Raw genomic sequence first — 19462 nt, forward strand, 5'->3', positions numbered from 1 at the left:
AGTGTATGGTTATTTTTGGTTATGCCGAAAGCTAATTATCCTGGTTTAGTTTAAATTTTACTGCTTGTATTTGGTTTGTCGATTTTTCTCACAAAAATAGCTTTAATTCATATTCTTAAATTGAAAAATTGCATAGTTTAAGTAAGATCGGGTTTTGTCTTCCATACAAAATATATCCATTCGGATACCCTCGGATAGTTTCATCAGTTCCAAAGTTATACGAAAAACGGAACCAACACTATCAACTAAAAAAAAAAACATAGGCACAAAAGACACAAACAAAAAGTATAAACATATACTCAAATATTGGTAAAAAGTGGAACAGTGATGTTGACTAATATACACACTTAAGACTCTTAAAATTACTGAACTTCTGTTCTGCCACGGTAAAATTAGACAAAATACTTGTTTCTGCTTCAGCCAGTTAATGCCTTTAATTGCTACAAATTTATAGATACACTGATTATACTGCCATGGATTTGGTATTCATAATGAATCATCTACTTCCCCAAAAATATTTGAATTTCATCCAGCTTTGCCATCGAGACTGTTGAAGCCTTGACTGACGCAGTGACAGTGCTGATATGGCTCCCATTCACGTTGGCTCCCTTTCACAACGCACCCTACACGTTCGCACCCCGGATCCGTTCTCACCCTACACGTTCACACCCTTTTATTGGTTTTGTGTTGAATAATTTTTCAATTGTTTTTTGGTAAGTGTATGACTATAAATATTTATTTTGTTCATTGTTTCAAAATGAAGTGACTTTCTGAAAAGCAATTTTTGTGTTGAATAATTTTTTAATTGTGTTTTGGTTATTGTATTGCTATAAATAAGTTTTTTTTCATTATTTCAAAGTAAAGTGACGTTTTTTGTGTTAAATATTTTTAATTGTGTTTTGGTTAGTGTATTGCTATAATTTTTTTCCTTGTTTCAAAATAAAGGGACTTTCTAAAAAGGTTTTTTGTGTTGAATATTTTTTTTAATGTTAAGATACCAAACCGCTATTAAACTCAACAACGATAACATTTTGAATCTTCATTGTTTTTACTCATACCAAGCTAAATACATGCTAATTTACATCAAAGCTAGTCATGCCAGTTAAAACAACAATCACGATTTTCAAACACATAACAATAACACCCAAGTTTAGCTGTGTAAACACCATATCAACAGTAATCATACATAATCAACATATAATAATTATTCATCAAATCAAATTTAAAACAATACTTCATTTAAAAAAATTCCTGAATTTTTATTTATCATTTTATGAAAATAAAATATTTTGAAATAAACATCTAATTATTCATCAGGTTTTTTAATAAAAAAAAATGGTACTACGTGTAAGGTGCCAACGGACCCAGGGTGCGAACGTACCCGATGCCCTGATATGGAAGCAACTCGTACCATTGCAAACTAGTATCACTAAAGGTCAACTCATACCAATGTAAACTCATACCACTGCAGAATTGTATCATTGCGAACTCATACCACTGCAAACTAGTACTGTTGGGAACTAGTATCACTTCAAACTCGTACCATTAAAGATGTTTGCAATAGTACAAATTTACCATAATACGAGTTAGCAGTGGTACAAGTTTGCATTTAGTGGTATGAGTTGACATTGGTACGAGTTTGCAATGGTACGAGATAACTATAATTTGCTGATACAACCCTGTTCAAATATTTCTTGAGGTATTTAAAGACTTTTTGAATTTTTGCTGCGACTAATGTGGTTGATCCTATATTTCATTTTATTTTTAGCAATCAGTTGTTCTGTTTATCTTGTCACATAAATATGTTGTGTACATGGTGACTCCATCTGGGTTCTAATGTAAATGTGCAGCCTAGGTATTTTGCACTGTTGACTGATTAAAGAGTGTGACCATGTAAGTTGTATGAAGTTGTAATTGTGTCTTTTTCCTGCTGATGTTGAGCACATTGATTGTCCACTTGGATGATCATTTTCCATTTAGTTTCTCAAATACCGATATAAAAATAAAGAGATGAGGTATGATTGCCAATGAGACAACTATCCACCAGAGTTCAAATGAAGCAATTGTAGGCCTTCAACTATGAGAAAAACCCATACCATATAGTCTGTTGTAAAAGTTACTGACATGAAAAATGTGAAAACAAACAGCATTATTTACATATTAAACAAAACAATTTACGAAAAAAATGAATATGACAGACATGAACCAATGACAACCACTGAACCTCAGGCTCCTGACTTGTAGTCTTGGTGGTCCTAATGACCTCCAGGCTTAACAAATTTAGAAAATTTTCTTCAATTTTTTACATGACAGTCAGGGTTAATCACATACAAGTCGTGTTTATTTACTCGAAGATGTAAGTAATAGTTACTTGTAGAAGTAAACTTGTAGGATTTTAATATTTATTTCAAGATTTGAATAATCTCCACTTAATCATCACATGATCATGTTAATCTTCTCCAAAAATTTACTTATATACACGTAACAGGTAAATTGTTTTACAACCCCCTATATTCTCAAGTTACTCATGTTCATTGTTAGGGAGGTCAAAATATGCCTGTGCAATTTTTTGGTGTATGCTTATAATTTTTGATGAAAGTTCAACCTTTCATCTCAAGAACTAAACAAAGAAATTTACTCTGTTGTGATGTTAAGTGACTGTGCAAGGGCTTCAAAAATTGCTCCCTGGAGGCTTTTAGATGAACAGTGTTTTGGAAATGACAGACAAATGAGATTTTTTGTTCATGAAATTATACATTTATGAATACTTTAAGTCACAAGACAACTATTAATGACAGACAATTAAACACTCAATTACAACAACATGAACAATGTTATGAAGAGAAATTAAAGAAAACAAGAAAATATGACCTCTGTACATACTTGACATACATGACATATATATATAACTTTTTTTAAATCTGAATGCTTCAAGGGACATACATTTTTTTAACTCTACCTCCAAAATAATTCACCTGTACAAGTAAAAAAATAACACTTGTATAAGTATTACTGTATTACCCCAGACTGCACAATGATATCCTTTTATTTTTATCATATTTTATTTTTAAATCTTCCAGGATTGTAATCATACAGTAGAGAATTATGGATGCTGAAGAAAAGAAAAGGATTAAAGAGCTTATGAGAGATAAAGAGTAAGATACAATTGTCTTGTGCAGTTATCTTTGAAATATATAACATTATCTAACATTTGTTTGTATAGATTATATTATAATTAATATCATGTACAAACGTATGAGGGTCTGGATGAGAGGGTCATCATTGCTGTTTTCCTAAATATTTTAGGCTGTTTTTCTCTATTCTTTATATTTGTGTCAATTATTTCCTATTCTTTATAGTTAAGCACCCCATTATTTTCTATCCTTTATTTTTTTGCCCATTTTCACTATTGTTTATTTATTTACCCATTATTCTTTATTCTTTTAACCCCATCCAGACCCTCATATATTGCTGACATATATACATGATATAAGAAGATCTTGGGATCTACAGCAGAAAGCAGACAACGACAGTCAAACTCATTACCCTAAAAGAGACGAAATATAGTTAATAGGAATGTAATGATCTTTTGCCAGCCATTAACTTTAGGTGTAATACCACCAAATCATAGTACGTCACATCCGGTTGCATACGAAAATAGGTTGAAAAAAAATATTCCCTTGAATTTGACAGTTGTAGGTAATTGATCCTACATTTCATTGCAGTAAAACATTTCTGGGTCATAAACATATATCTTGGGTATTTCAAAGCACCATTATTTTTTTATTTTGGGTTTCTATAGAATATTTTGGAAACTTGAGGTTACATGGTTACTAAAGCTTGTACACAGGTTAAAAAAGGGGGAAAATTTGATTGGTTAACTTCCAGTGATGGTTATTTTCTTATATGCAATGAAATGTTATGTGAAATTTTTTCTATAGTACTGGACAGGATCAAACTTTACTCATGCCAAGTATTTCTTTATTTGAAACAAAGATGAATTCTGCACAATTTTTTGAAAAGTGCAAATTTAACAAAGACTAATAGGGGAAAATCAATGGTGGTATTACACCTTAAAAAGATATGTCATATGCCTAATTGGCTATGGTGGTCTAGGGCACTGGACACATGTGCAGGCCAAGTCGCCATGATGTTGCAAAAGACATAAAGCATGGGTTCAAATCCTGCTTACAGATTTCAATGACAGAAGAACTTTAGGCTTATTCAACCTATTAAAACTAAATATGTCAAGTGCATGTAATGGCCATCCAACATTAAAACATGGGAATAATAGCTAATACCTATAAACTTGTATGTAACAATCACCTTTTACCACACACACATTTTAATCACATCTAACCCGAGAGTATGATACATATTACAAATTTACATAATCTCCTCCAGGACTTGAATTTGGGAACTCTGTGTTACAAGGCAGCGCTTTAATCAACTGAACTTAAGAAATACTTCCCTAGCTCAACTACTTACTGCTTGCTGAGTATCTACTGCATATACTAAGGGTAGCAATCCTGTCACACTTTCCCCACCACAAGAGTCATCGTACCATTATGACTCTCAATAACACATACCCTGGCTAGAAAATATTTAAGAGGGTTGCTCCCCATCAAATTTAGTATATATATATATATTAGTTGACAGTATTCAAAGTTTAAAATCGTTATTACCATGAAATAATTAACTTGTTTTTTTTTTATAGTAAAACAGAAGAAAAGTTACAATGGATGTACAAGGGAGACAAGCCAGAAATGGAAGAATATTTACTTGGAAAAAGAATTGACAGACACATTGAACAAGATGATAAACCTCCTGGTTAGGATGCACACATTTTATTTAGAAATTTTTGTTTCCTGTCTAATTTAGATTCATTTATACTTGTGGGTAACAATTTTCATGGATTGAGGACAAATCTTATTTTTGTGGATATTCGAATTCATGATTTTTCCAAAGTCTGCACACAAGAATATAGACAATTTTTAGTTTGTTGAATATTTAAATTTGTGTATATGAACTCCCATTATAGAAGGAGTGATATTAGATACTCTTGAATGACTAACAATTCCTGCTTTGCATAAGACATCCATCATATTACCCAGTCAAAGTCAGTTATGTGTCTTTCTAATCCGAGATCAGGAAACACCTAAAAAACTTACCTTTAACTGTTTGTGAGAAGCTAACATGTTTATTAACAAAAGAAAAGACAGACGGGTATTATTTTTAAGGCAAGTAGGCTGTATAATCAACTTATATTCACAGCTGATTTATTTTTGCATCTTTCATTAGTCATGTTAGTAGAAATATAATGTGAATATAAGTAGTCTCACGTTTGTTAAACTTATTTCTTTTCTTATATGAACAGACAAAGTTATAAAAAATCATGAATATAATTTTAAAATTGGCTGAAAAGGTCTACAAGTGAAAATAAGTGGTTACAATATCAAGCAAGTAAATCCAGATAACGGCTTACATTCAATTCTAACAAACATTGATCCATGTAAAGGGGGCGTGGTCATGTGTATGGAAGATCTTAAATAGAAAATGATTTCACAATAATAACAAATTTTTATAGGCTTGAATGGTGTAGCACTACGGATTTGTTCTTATTATGACCAATAGTTCAAGCATGAAACATGAATAAATGTAAACCAACTTATTTTGTGGATACTTTATTTTTGCATTCAACCCTTTCTTGTGCGACCTTAAGCTTGCAGCTATCTAGTTTCTTGATTTTCTAGCTTTATTGATGCATTTATATTAGAAGAAACAAGTTTGACAAATTTATGGGGATTTATATTTGCATTATTTTCGACTCCCAAAAATTGGCAAAAATAGATAGTTGCCAAAATCAGTTGGTTTACAGTAATAGATTAAACTGGTAAACATAAGCTTTTTGTACAGAATTAACAATTAAACACACACCTTAATCACAAAAGTAATAAATTAATGCAGTAAATGATTTGAACATCATTGTATAAATATTGAGGAGGGTTATCACTGGCAGTATCTCACATTTACTATTGTTAATATTATTATTATTTTATTTTCAGATGATGTTGCAATATTTGCCGAGCGTATACAGGCGAACATTGCCTTGGACATGGCTGCCAAGGCAAGAGAAGATCCATTATTTGCAATCAGGTCAGTAAAAAACTGTTCAAGGCTAAATGCAAATGTACATAATTGTAATCTTTATAAGGCCACCATTAAAAAATTCCTTGTTTGATGTTGCCTACCCATATCTTGTAGGATTGGGTAGGTAGGTTGAGAATTTATTATTTTTTGGCCAACAACATAAGTTACATGTTTTAGACAACAACGTAAGAGCAGGAAAAAATCTTTGAAAAAAAAAATTTGAAACAATTTGTCATAAAATTTTTGGGGTAGGCTGGTTTTTTAGATGGGTAGGTATGCATCATTAAACATTTTAAATTTTATTTTTGGCCTTATGAATAGTGGTAAATATCAGTAGTTTTGAATGTATTTAACTATCTGTTTCCCATCAGAAGATGCTTCTTAATGTGAAACAATAGCTTCAGGGGAGATAACTGTGAACATAAGGAAAAGCCTTCAATGTCATGCTGCTTCCAGTTTTGTTTAGGACGAGGTCTTAATAAGGGAATCTAATGGCAGGTATTCAATTTTTGTCAATAGAACATAACTCAAGGTATCAATTCTGATAATTTACAAAAGAAATGCTGTGTAGTTTACAAATGAATTAAATTAAGAAACATATTTTCATGCCATGCTCTATGCTCAATTTAACATGGGTAGACATTTTATTAGCTCACCTAGCCCAAAGGGCCAAGTGAGCTTTTCTCATCACTTGGCGTCCGTCGTCCGTCGTCCGTAAACTTTTACAAAAATCTTCTCCTCTGAAACTACTGGGCCAAATTTAACCAAACTTGGCCAATATCATCATTAGGGTATCTAGTTTAAAAAATGTGTCCGGTGACCCGGCCAACTAACCAAGGTGGCCGCCATGGCTAAAAATAGAATTTAGGGATAAAATGTAGATTTTGGCTTATATCTCTGAAACCAAAGCATTGAGAGCAAATCTGACAAAGGGTAAAAATGTTTATTAGCTCAAGATCTATCTGCCCTGAAATTTTCAGATGAATCGGACAACCCGTTGTTAGGTTGCTGCCCCTGAATTAGTAATTTTAAGGAAATTTTGCCTTATTTGGTTATTATCTTGAATATTATTATAGATAGAGATAAACTGTAAACAGCAATAATGTTCAGCAAAGTAAGTTCTACAAATAAGTCAACATGACCAAAATGGTCAGTTGACCCCTTAAGGAGTTATTGCTCTTTTATAGTCAATTTTTAACAATTTTTCGTAAATTTTTGTTATCTTTTACAAAAATCTTCTCCTCTGAAACTACTAAGATGAATTTAACTAAAGTTGTAAACAATCATCATTAGGGTATGTAGTTTAAAAATTGTGTTTGATGACCCCGCCCTCAAACCAAGATGGCTGACATGGCTAATAATAGTACATAGGGTAAAATGCAGTTTTTGGCTCATATATCTAAACCCAAAGCATTTCTAGCAAATTTTTCAAAAACAAAATTGTTCATTAGGTCAAGATCTATCTGCCCTTAAATTTTCAGACCATTCAGGCAACCCGTTGTTGGGTTGCTGCCCCTGAATTGGTAATTTTTAGAAATTTTTTCAGCTTTTGGTTATTATCTTGAATATTATTATAGATAGAGATAAACTGTAAAGAGCAATAATGTACAGCAAAGTAAGACCTACAAATAAGTCACATGACCAAAATGGTCAATTGACCCCTTAAGGAGTTATTGCCCTTTATAATAAATTTTTAACAATTTTCATAAATTTTGTAAATTTTTACAAAATAATTTCCACTGAAACTACAGGGCCAAGTTCATTATAGATAGAGATAATTGTAAGCATCAAGAATGTTCAGTAAAGTAAGATCTACAAACACATTACCATCAGCAAAACACAATTTTGTCATGAATCCACCTGTGTCCTTTGTTTACTTCTACTTCTACCAGTTAGTGACCACCGTCATCATGTTGACTATTCTGTCACTTTTGGGTGTGCGCAAATATAATTTTGATTAAAGTAACAAACAAAAAAGGTGCTATACAAATATTTAACAGTGGGGATTAAAAACAAGGGCTTTTGATTTATTTGTTTGTCAGGAGCCTCTTGAACGATTCAAGGCTGCTGACAGATATAACTGAGGAGGGTAAGGCATTCCAATTCCTGATGGTCCTCGGGTAGAATGACTCTTTCCTTGTTGTCGTGTTACATTGTGGGATCTGAAAAGAGTTTGTGCCCATATTTCTTGAGATCCTGTCCGGTGGAACGAGTTTGTTGCTTGCTGCAACGTTGACCTCCTGATTGTTGATCTTATACAGCATTGATAGTTGTGCGCTTCTCCTTCTATCTTCAAGTGGTGTCCACTTTAGTTGTTCCAACATATCAGTAACGGATGATCTGTTACTGTACCGATTTGTTACATATCTGGCCGATCTCCTTTGTACCATTTCTAACTTGTGTTTATCTTTTTGGAGGTATGGATCCCATAGAGAGCTGGTAAGTATTTTGCAGATGTTACGTGCTCCAAAGTGTGGCTATGTAAACGGTAATCCTTTATAATAGGTGTTCTGTTCTTTGTTACTGATAATAACTGACATTTATCTGGATGGAATTGCATCATCCATTTTTCTTCCCAGACAGCCAACTTGTCTAAATCTTCCTGGAGGGTATTATCATCTGATGTTACTGTGATGTATGCAATGGTGTCATCTGCAAATAGCCTCACAGTTGATTTAATATTTTCTGGCATGTCGTTTATATAGAAGAGGAAGAGGCTGGGTCCTAGCACAGATCCTTGTGGTACCCCAGACTCTACATCGATGGAGTCAGATGTTTCCCCTTCTATTAGTACTCGTTGGGTTCTCTCAGATAGGAAGCTTTTAATCCAGTCGTTTGTTTTTCCTCTTATTCCATAGTGTTGAAGTTTGTGTGTTAGTAGACTATGGCCGACCTTGTCAAATGCCTTCGAAAAGTCCATGATTAGGCAGTCTGTTTGTTGGCCACTATCAAGGTTTTTGGTGATGTCGTCGATGAATTCTATCAGCTGGGTTTCACATGATAGTTTCTTCCGAAATCCATGTTGAAGGTCATACAGGATGTTGTTTTTATCTGCATGGCACATGATATGGCTGGTTACTATGTGCTCCATTATCTTACAACATATACAGGTTAATGATATTGGTCTGTAGTTGATTGGTTCAAACTTTTTTCCTTTTTTGAAAACTGGACAAACGTTTGCTGTTTTCCATAATGATGGTACCACTCCTGTGTCATATGATCTCTGAAAGACAAGTTGGAGTATTGGAGCTATTTCATTGGCTAGTTCTTTAAGGATCATAGGTGAGATGTTATCTGGACCCGCAGCTTTATGGGGGTTTAAACCATTTAATATGCACATAGACCAAGGTGAGCGACACAGGCTCTTTAGAGCCTCTAGTTTGTCAATATCTTTATATCAAGGGTAAGCAAGGTATAAAATGTTGACAAATATAATTTCTACCCGTGTTGAAAATGTTTAAATGAGCATAGAGAATGGCATGATAGAATTATTTTAATTCTTATATGAAAAGTTAGAACTTTTGTACTTTGATTCTGTCCTATATTAAAGATATGTTCAAAAGGCAGCCATTTTGAATTGATAAAGCACGAATGTTCTAGAAAACAATTGTTTCAAAATTGAAAAATGAATTGAAACTGGTCAACTTACTTTTAAAATGAATTTATTTAATTTGATAGTGAGCAACACTAACAAAAATGTCCATTTTGATCTCTGGCACTGTTCCAAATACAATTGATGTTGCAATTTTAAGTGTGACGTCAGGCACGTGTGGTACATGTTCTATTGGAATTAGAATATGACTTTGTTTACATAGCAAAAGAAAAGCGTCATATTAGAAGGAGAAAAATTTAATATATTTTCTTAGTTGTTGCATTTACAAAATTTACACTACACATGGAATTATCTATAAAATGACTTACTTGTATGCAAATATTAGGTGACAATTTTTTATGCTTATTATCATAGTTCTCTTTAAAATGGGCACTCAATTTTTACATGGAGAAACTTATATTTATATCACTACATAATTTGCTTATAGAAAAAAGTATGATGCTGACATTTTCATGCACATGAAATATGTTTCTGGAATAACTTTTATCTGATACACTCAAAAACAAAACAGCTAAAACTGCTAAAGTATAACTCTGTCTGAAGGATTTGCAACCTAAGTTGAAAACTGGAAATTAAAAAACTAAATGTACAATTAAAATCATGGCAGTACTGAACCCCTGGCTACTTGATGGATAGTACCCTCAAAGACAGATAGTCCATCAGCAGTTGTACAGATCCAGTGGAAGAAAAAACCTGTATCCCTCTGATTTTCATGCACATGACGCGTTGCAAAAGACACATTCATCAGACACATGGAACCAAAAGACATTTTCTTTAAAACTTTTTTCTTGAAGTTTAAATGGAAAACTTTCCATGTACATTGATAAGAATTATAAGGTCAATTTAGATCTACAATTAGAATGTCTGCCTGATGTGTCTGTAAAATCAGAAATTTTTGCAATGTGCCTATAATAAGAAAATTCCAACTAGATAGGTTTTGTAAAAAGGAAAAGCTCGCATTTTTAATTTTGAAAGCATCATTTCAAATTTATGCAACATTTCTTTAAATCCTTATTATAAATCTCCAGTTGTTATCCATTGTTCAACATCACAAAAAAATAGATGCAAAGATTTATGAATTTACAGTATTGACTATAAATGATTATGTCCTTTTCAGGAAAAAAGAAGAAGATGTGAAGAGAAAACTTTTAGACAATCCAATGAAAATGAAAAGATTACAGAAACAGGTATGATTGTTTTTTATTATAAATTATATTGTGGTTAATCTTTTAAACTTCCAAATTTTCCCCTCTATATCCCCACATTGAAGAATCATTTAACTGAGACAGCATTTGATATTTTAACACTACTAATTTTATGATTTGTGTAACTGTTTTTCCCAAAATAAATTATATACTGTAAACCAACTAATTTTCGCGAGCGATTTATTTTCGCGTCTTTCGCAAGTAGAAAAATAACGCTAATATAATTTGTCGCAAATATGTAATTCTTGGATCTTTCCACATTTAACTACATCAAGCAAATTTGAAAATCGCGAAATTAAGTCGTTGCGAAGTGGGCTAGTAAGGGCTAAATGCGAAATAAAGTATCCACGAAAATAAGTTGGTTTACAGTATTGGCCAATTTACTTTCAAATCATTATCACTGCCTTGAGTGCGGGAGGTCGTTGGTTAAAATTGGTATTTGCTGCTTCTCCGTTAAGCACATGGCATTAAGGAGTAAGAGCAAAGACTGGTCGGCTTGGAATCAGAATAATGTGTCCAGGTAAGGTAACATTTCTTCCTGGGGACTGTTAACTTGTGAACTAGCATGTAAAAAATCCAGCTCAGGTAGTCGGTCAGTACAAAGCAGGGTTAATATTCATATTACATTACATGTAACATGTTCTCATCCAGAATATGCATCTTAATTTGCCGCTGGACGTTAAGCATCCATCATTATCATTATCAATTATGGCTATTTATAACTTTGCACTTTATTTTATTGAAAATTTTATTTTGGTTTATTTAACATCGGCACATTCATTATATTCTCCAAATATACCAAAATACAATGTATGACTACAACAAAAATATCCCAACTTTACGGTAATATTTTAGATTTCTAATTGTACATGTCCTGTTTTGTAAGCTTGAAGATAGAAAGAAGAAATCTAAAAAGAAAGAACAATCAGATTCTGATGATGAACTGATCAGCATGTATCTATCAATTCTCAGTCAAAAAGAGAAGTCTCACAAGAAGAAGAAAAAGCATAAGAAAAAGAGCAGTGAGGATTCAGAAGAAGATGATTCTTCATCAAGACATTCTAAGAAACACAAACATAAGCACAGCAAGGACCATGATCACTATGAAAGAAAACACAGACATGATTCAGATTCAGAGGAACATTTTGACAAAAGAATGAAGATCAAAGAAGAAAAATATCAAAATTCAAAAAGTGATAAAAAAGACATTAGAAGAATGGACAAAGATAGAAAATCAGAAAGCAGGAAACATAGACATGATTCTTTATCAGATGATGACCGTCATCATAAAAGAAAACACAGACATGACTCTTCTGATGAAGATTCCTCAAGACTTTCTCATCATGGTCATAACAAAGCTGAAAAGCACAAAGAAAGTTATAATCATGAAAAACTTGCAAAACACAATGAATTAAGCCACAGACAAAAAGATAATATAGATAGACATAAAAGAGAACCAGAAAAAGATCCAGTCAGAAAGCGACATGATTCTGATTCAGAAGAGGAGAAAGTTGTTCCTGTTGCTAGAAAATATGGACTTATTGTAAGTTATTTTAGCCAAACAGCTCATCATTCCATAGTAACCTTGGCATTTAATAGTGTCTGTGTCAACTGTTAGTTCCCAAGTACTGGAAAAATGTGAAAAATAGTGTTAATTAAATAGGTTGGCATACCTAATAATTCTATTTGTGGGTTGCTTATACATTAATCAGAAATATATGACGTGATCAGGTTATTCATTGAGGGTGGTAAAGGGTTATTTTCGTGCAATGTTTTTGGCCTTTTTATTTTACATGTTTTCGTGTTTTGATGTTTTATTTCTTGTTTTCTCGTGTTTGGTTCGATGTGCGTACTTCATGTTTCCCCTCATTTATTTTCTGTGTTTCTTGTTGGTGCTCTTAATTTCTCGTGCTTGTCCCGCATTACAATTTTGATTAAAAAATAAACCTGGACTAATTTAAAGAAAGTGTGTTCAGTATAATACCTTCTGAAACTTGTGTAATCTAATAGAACTTGATGTATATTGTTACACATCTACTTTTGCATTTTTTGTGTATATTTTTGGTATGTAATCAAATTACTATGAATAATAATTTTTTTCAAATCAGATGCAAGTAGCGGACGCTAAAAGGTGACCACAAAGTCTTCATGTCCATTAATAATAGCTGCATGATCTCTAAGAACGGCTGAGTAATAACTCCTGGTACTTTTTTCCTTAATATTTACCATGTTATTTCTCATGCTTCGTTTTCCAGATTTTTATTTTTTCGTGCAACGTTTTTGCGATTTTTATTTAACGTGTTTCTGTGTTCAGTACCCCCCTTTACCCCCTCTTCATCTTGCAGCCAATAAAAAATCAGTATCTGTATGAATTAAACTCCTAATGTAAATATTTATAAAAAAAAACTTCTGAAAAAGTATACTGTAAAAATTAAGTAAATTAGTTGTAAGGTATTTAATGATGAGACAGCAATCAAACAACACAATATAACAATACATGTATATTCAAAATAGAAGCTGCTAGAATTATTACTGGACTATAGGTCTGTGTAATTCATGAAGACATTAACCATGTAAACTTTACAGTGAATTTTAGGATTAGAATCTCTTGAGAATAGATTAACCTTCAGAAGGAAAACTGACAATCCTAGTCAATTAAAATTGGAGTCGAGCTCACCTGCAATATGGGGGATTCAAACTCACAACCTCAGTGTTGACAGGCTAGAGATACAGTACTGACTACTTAGACCACTTGACCACCAAGGCCCCTTGAGAAAAGAAGACACAAACATAAGCTTATACTGTTTATAACATATTAAATTGGATAACACATGCATAATTATATGAGTTAATCCAGCTGTATTTTCCCAGCCTAAACCTACACTTTGAGGAATAAAAATAATACTTTAATAGTTTCATTCCTTTCACTATAAGGCTTTGGTATAATCTTCCTCTAAGTATAAAAGAATCCACAAGTTTATGTATATTTAAAAGTAGACTACTAGACAAATTCTTCAGGACTGATCAAATATTAAAACCCTTCAATTATGGGATAGATAAATATAATATCAGTCATTGTCAACTCAGAAATAATGCTAGCAACCTAAAATCTCATTGATTAATCAATGTTTATTTTTATGCCCCCGCCGTAGCGGTGGGGGCATTAAGTTTTACCCTTGTCCGTCTGTACGTACGTACGTACGTACGTCCGTACGTCCCAAAATTGGTTTCCGTTCTCTAACTTGAGTTTGCCTCAGCCAAATGTTATGAAACTTATACACAATGCTTATTACCACAAAACACAGATCAAGTTTGAGTTTTGGTGGCGTCACTTTAACCGTTCTAGAGTTATGTCCCTTTATAAATGGAAAAATTGCAAAATTTTTAGTTTCCATCCTCTAACTTAAGTTTGCCTCAACCAAATGTTATGAAACTTATACACAATGCTTATTACCACAAAACACAGATCAAGTTTGAATTTTGGTGGCGTCACTTTAACGGTTCTAGAGTTATGCCCCTTTATAAATGGTAAAATTGCAAAATTTTTATTTCCTTCTAAATATAAAGTATTTTTTAAAATTGGAGTTATCTTCCTTTGTCCATGATTATAGTTGAATCAACTGCAATCAATGCTTTATACAATTGCAATGTTTAATTTTGACATCCACTGATAAAACACAGATCAAGTTGAATTTGGGTAGTGTCACTTAAACCATTATTGAGTTATGCTATACACAATATTCATTACCACAAAACTAAGATCAAGTACAAATTTTTTGTTTCCATTTTCTAACTTTAGTTTGCCTCAACCAAATCTTATGAAACTTATACACAATGCTTATTACTACATGATACAGATTAAGTACGAAATTTGGTGGCGACACTTTTACCATTCTTGTGTTAAGTCCCTTTATTATCATAAAAATTGCTGAATTTTTTAGTTTGTCTCCACCAAATGTTATAAAACTTATACACAACTGTTCTAGAGTTATGCGTGTTTACAAATAGAAAAATTGCTGCATTTTAGTTTCTGTTCTCTACTTAAGTTAGCCTCAACCAAATGTTATGAGACTTACACACAATGCTTATTTCCACAAAACTCAGATCAAGTTCAAATTTGGGTAGCGTCACTTTTACCGTTCTTCAGTTATGTCCCTTTATAACTATATAATATGCAAGCGGGGGCATCATCTGTGTCCACATGTGGACACTATCCACATTTATTTCTCATATTTTCACACACATGTATCCCTGCCTTTCTTTAACTGTAAATTCAGAAGCTATTGCAATTGTTTTTATTATTGTGAAAGGTATGTGACATGATATGTTTCACAAAAATGAAATTTGAATTTCGATGGAAATGTTTGTGTGCATCATTTCCTGAAATTGCAATAAGTAATCTCTCATGTCTGTCCATTGTTCAAAGATGGCAATAATAATAACTGCATGCAAAAATTTCTAATGGGTAATAAATATAATTTTAGAAATTGAAGCCAACTCCAGATGATGAAGGAGCTAGAAGAAAGAGATCAAGGTCTCCAAGGAAACACAGATCTAGATCGCCAGTGCAAAAGCTCAAATCTACATACAATAAGGCTGATTATAAACCAAGGTATGTTTACTCCATAACTCTTCACTGGGCAGAGTTCTCAAAAAGTGGTGGTCTGAAAGTTTTGACCACCAAATTTTGTATAGAACTGACACAATTTTGGCATTTGCACACAGAAATAGAATAGCGGGGACCAGTAGATTTTCTTCAAGGACCAACAAGGAAAAAAAGATTTTTGAGAACTCTGTCTGGGATATTGGTATAAACTCTGACTTGGATATTGGTATAAACTCTGACTGGGATATTACCAATACTTAGATATTGGTATAAACTACCAAGGAAAAAAAGATTTTTGAGAACTCTGTCTGGGATATTGGTATAAACTCTGACTTGGATATTGGTATAAACTCTGACTGGGATATTACTCTGACTTAGATATTGGTATAAACTCTGACTGGGATATTGGTATAAACTCTGACTGGGATATTGGTATAAACTCTGACTGAGATATTGGTATAAACACTGACTGGGATATTGGTATACACTCTGACTTGGATATTGGTATAAACTCTGATCCAATTGGTTATTTATTGGGACAGTAGAATTTCCTGTTTCAGAATCTAAAGAGTTGTGGAAAATTGTATTTTTTGTACATAAACATCATAATAAAGTTCAACCATTGGTTAGATATCCATGATTGTTTCTGATGTTGTTGTCCAATTAAGATGTTATTGTGTACACTGTGGGAAACATTACACAGAATTTTTTCTTGGGGGGAGGGGGTCAATTTTTTTCCTCAAGATTTAAGAAGTTATCAATTTTCAAAAAAATATATTGGGGGTCACAATTTATTTTGCTAATTCTTTGTAAATAGTCTGAAAACAGATTTACTAAGTATTGTGCAACAGCACAGTGTAATGCACAACAGCAAGAAATCTTCAATTGAATATAAATTCAAATCATATAACCAATTTCAAGTTCTTTGACTACATTTATTCTGTGTCAGAAACCTATAATGTGTCAAATATTTAATTACAATCCAAATTCAGACCTGTATCAAGCTTGAATATTGTGTCCATTTTTGCCCCAACTGTTCAGTGTTGGACCTCTGTGGTTGTATCCAGCTGAGCTCGGCGAAGCAGTTTATTGGTATTTGATATAACACAGCTGCCTTTGACTGCATCTCAGACCAATACGGCTAACTTTGCCAATAACTAAGCCAATATGAAAAGCAATACACAATAACATTAATATTCAAATCATGTTTATTTCATATAGTTGCTGCATTTTTGTCTTAATCAAAAAAATAAAGTCAAAGAGAGAACAACAAAAAAATGAAAAAAAGACACATAACAGTCTACAAAACATGATCATCACTAACCTAGAAACAGTGTTGGAAGTGTTGTTTTTTTTATCACAGTGATGCATGACCTAATTTTTTTATTTATGTTTAGAAAACTTACAGAAGAAGAAAAAAAGAAAAAATTAGAGGAGATGATGGATAATGCTAAATGGAGAGAAGACAATAGGACAATGAATGTGAAGAGATATACTGAAGAAGAGAAAAGAGAAAAACAAGAGAGATTAAAATCTCATGAATCAGGCTTCTTAAAGTGAGCTTTATGATATATTACTAATACCTGAATTTCACTATTGATCGTCATAAATGTTGATTACATATTGCACAGTAGATGAACCAGTCAAAGCAAAGGGTGGTTTAATTGGATTTACACCTGAATTTAATTTCAAACTATTTAAACCCCTAGTACAAAAGTAAATACCAGGAAAACATTCTTATATCTTGTCATTTTAACTATGGTGGATAGCTGTCTCATTGACAATAGCATTATCATACCACATCTCCACATTTTTACAAATATTGGTTGATTGAATTTTGAATGGACAGTAAAATAAATACCAGTCCCTACCTAGTCAATTATTGTTTTAAAACTGTTGTAAGTCATACACTTTTTTAAGTCAATATTAGCGATGTTAAATGTTCTCTTTTCTTATATTAACAATTAAGATAATAAATGGAGAACCCCTTTTTGAAATAGATTGAACATTTTGGAAATAAATAACAGCTTTTGAGACTTAATCTCCCACAGCTTTTACTTGCACTTCACTCTTCAATGTCTTGGGTTATGTTTTACGTATGAAAATCACTCATGAAATACTAGCTGACATAACGTGATATAACATAGAGTAAGCATACATCTAGTAGGGAGACTCCCAACAGAATTAGTCAACTACGTTTTTCCGTTTGAATGGTTTTACACTAGTAATTTTTTGGGGCCCTTCATAGCTTGCTGTTTTCGATATGAGCCAATGCTATGTGTTGAAGGCCGTACTTTGACCTATAATTGTTTACTTTTATAAATTGTAACTTGGATGGAGACTTATCTCATTGGCACTCATACCACATCTTCCTATATCTATATACAATAAGATAACTTGGTGATGCATCAGGAATTTGTTTGTACTGTCATGTTATTGTCTCTTTGACCCCATTGTTAATTTAGTTATATATAGGGGACAATATAATATAACTTCTGCAAACCAAACTGTGGTAACTCTGACAGACATTACATACTTCAAGGAATTTGAATAAGATATTATAATACTTCATGAATCTGGTGTTTGAAACACTTTTTCTGAATTTACCTTCTCAGGAACACTGAAACTCAAATATTGCTTGTTTGAATTGTTTCACATTTTGTCATGTCATGGGCATGGCCTTTTAATATCTGAATATAAGGTATTGACTTTGCTCATTATTGAAGGCGGTAAAGTGACCCATAGTTGCTTACATCCACATCATTTATAGTCTATGATAGTTGTCACATATACAATAATACCACATCTCCTTATTTTTTTTCAATTAAATCAAAATATTTCTCTTTGCTTTGTATGTGTATATTATAACTGTTGTTTGATAAATTTAATTAACACTTTTGTTTTATGTTCCAGTTCAATGATGTCCAGTCATGCAGAACAGAGTTCAGTAGAAGATAGAATCAAACGAAACAGATATAATTTACAAAGGACAAAAGCAGATTTGGACAAAAATTTCTTGAAGAAACAGTAAAAATGAAGTTTTTATTTTATCCCAATGAATATGTAATAAATGTAAATATATATAATAGTTTCAGTTTAGTTTATTCACAACTTATAGAGACACAGGATGATTTGGAATTTGACATATTGTATTAACGTCTGTCTATTGTTAAAGATTGTATCAGCCTTTATTAGCTCACCAGGCCGAAAGGCCAAGTAAGCTTTTCTCATCACTTGGAGCCGATCGTTGTCATTGTCCGTCATCGATAACTTTTACAGAAATCTTCTCCTCTGAAACTATTGGGCCAAATTCAACCAAACTTGACCACAATCATCATTAGGGTATCTAGTTTTAAGATGTGTCCGATGACCCTGCCAGCGCCAATCAAAATGGCCAACATGGTTAAAAAAAAAGAACATAGGTGTGAAAAGCAAGTTTTGTATATTATCCTGGAAACCACTGTGAAAAGAGAAAATCTGAAATGGCAGAAATGTTCTAAATGTTATCTATCTGCTGTCCATCTATGTCAAAACTGTCAGAGTTATTGCCTAGAAATGTCAAAATTTACCATTTTTTTCATATTTGCTGATTATTTTGAAGACTTTAGAAAGAATCTTTATTACTGAAAAGTGATATGCAAGACAAGATCTACAAATAAGTCTAATGGCTGAAATTATCAGAGGACTCCTTATTGGAATAATTGCTCTATGATGAAGATCTTTACAAATTTTGTGCCTAATATCTTTAATAGATAGATGGAAACTTTAAATAGCCGAAATGATCAATATGACAATATCTACAAATAAGTTAACATAATCGAAATTGTCAGTAGATTCCTTATTGAAGTTATTGCCCTTTAATGACAACATTTCCCATTTTTTAGCGTT

General features: G+C 32.5%; 1 protein-coding gene across 4 annotated transcripts; it reads left to right on the plus strand.

Moving 5' to 3' along the window:
• Window positions 1–195: 195 nt before the first annotated feature.
• Window positions 196–18660, plus strand: LOC127717700 (pre-mRNA-splicing factor CWC25 homolog). Of its 4 annotated transcripts, XM_052223457.1 has the most exons (10): window positions 205–285; window positions 1769–1893; window positions 3081–3155; window positions 4718–4830; window positions 6066–6156; window positions 10881–10950; window positions 11855–12511; window positions 15453–15580; window positions 16972–17130; window positions 18488–18660. In XM_052223457.1, exons 3-10 carry the CDS (start codon window positions 3106–3108, stop codon window positions 18603–18605), a joined length of 1386 nt encoding a protein of 461 aa, XP_052079417.1. In that variant the 5' UTR covers window positions 205–285; window positions 1769–1893; window positions 3081–3105; the 3' UTR covers window positions 18606–18660. The 4 variants fall into 4 exon arrangements, with proteins under 4 accessions (XP_052079416.1, XP_052079417.1, XP_052079419.1 ...); XM_052223456.1 differs by lacking the exon at window positions 1769–1893 and having other exon boundaries at window positions 196–285; XM_052223459.1 differs by lacking the exon at window positions 1769–1893 and having other exon boundaries at window positions 205–386.
• The last annotated feature ends 802 nt before the right edge of the window (window positions 18661–19462 follow it).

Source organism: Mytilus californianus, unplaced genomic scaffold (genome assembly GCF_021869535.1).
Source record: "Mytilus californianus isolate M0D057914Y unplaced genomic scaffold, xbMytCali1.0.p SCAF_10, whole genome shotgun sequence".
NCBI classification, from domain to species: domain Eukaryota; kingdom Metazoa; phylum Mollusca; class Bivalvia; order Mytilida; family Mytilidae; genus Mytilus; species Mytilus californianus.

Coding starts and splice junctions, on each gene's coding strand:
- LOC127717700 (XM_052223456.1), top strand. CDS start 3,106: ATGGATGCTGAAGAAAAGAAAAGGATTAAAGAGCTTATGAGAGATAAA. Junction 4,831..6,065: donor ACAAGATGATAAACCTCCTG/GTTAGGATGCAC, acceptor TTTTATTTTCAG/ATGATGTTGCAATATTTGCC. Junction 6,157..10,880: donor GATCCATTATTTGCAATCAG/GTCAGTAAAAAA, acceptor TGTCCTTTTCAG/GAAAAAAGAAGAAGATGTGA.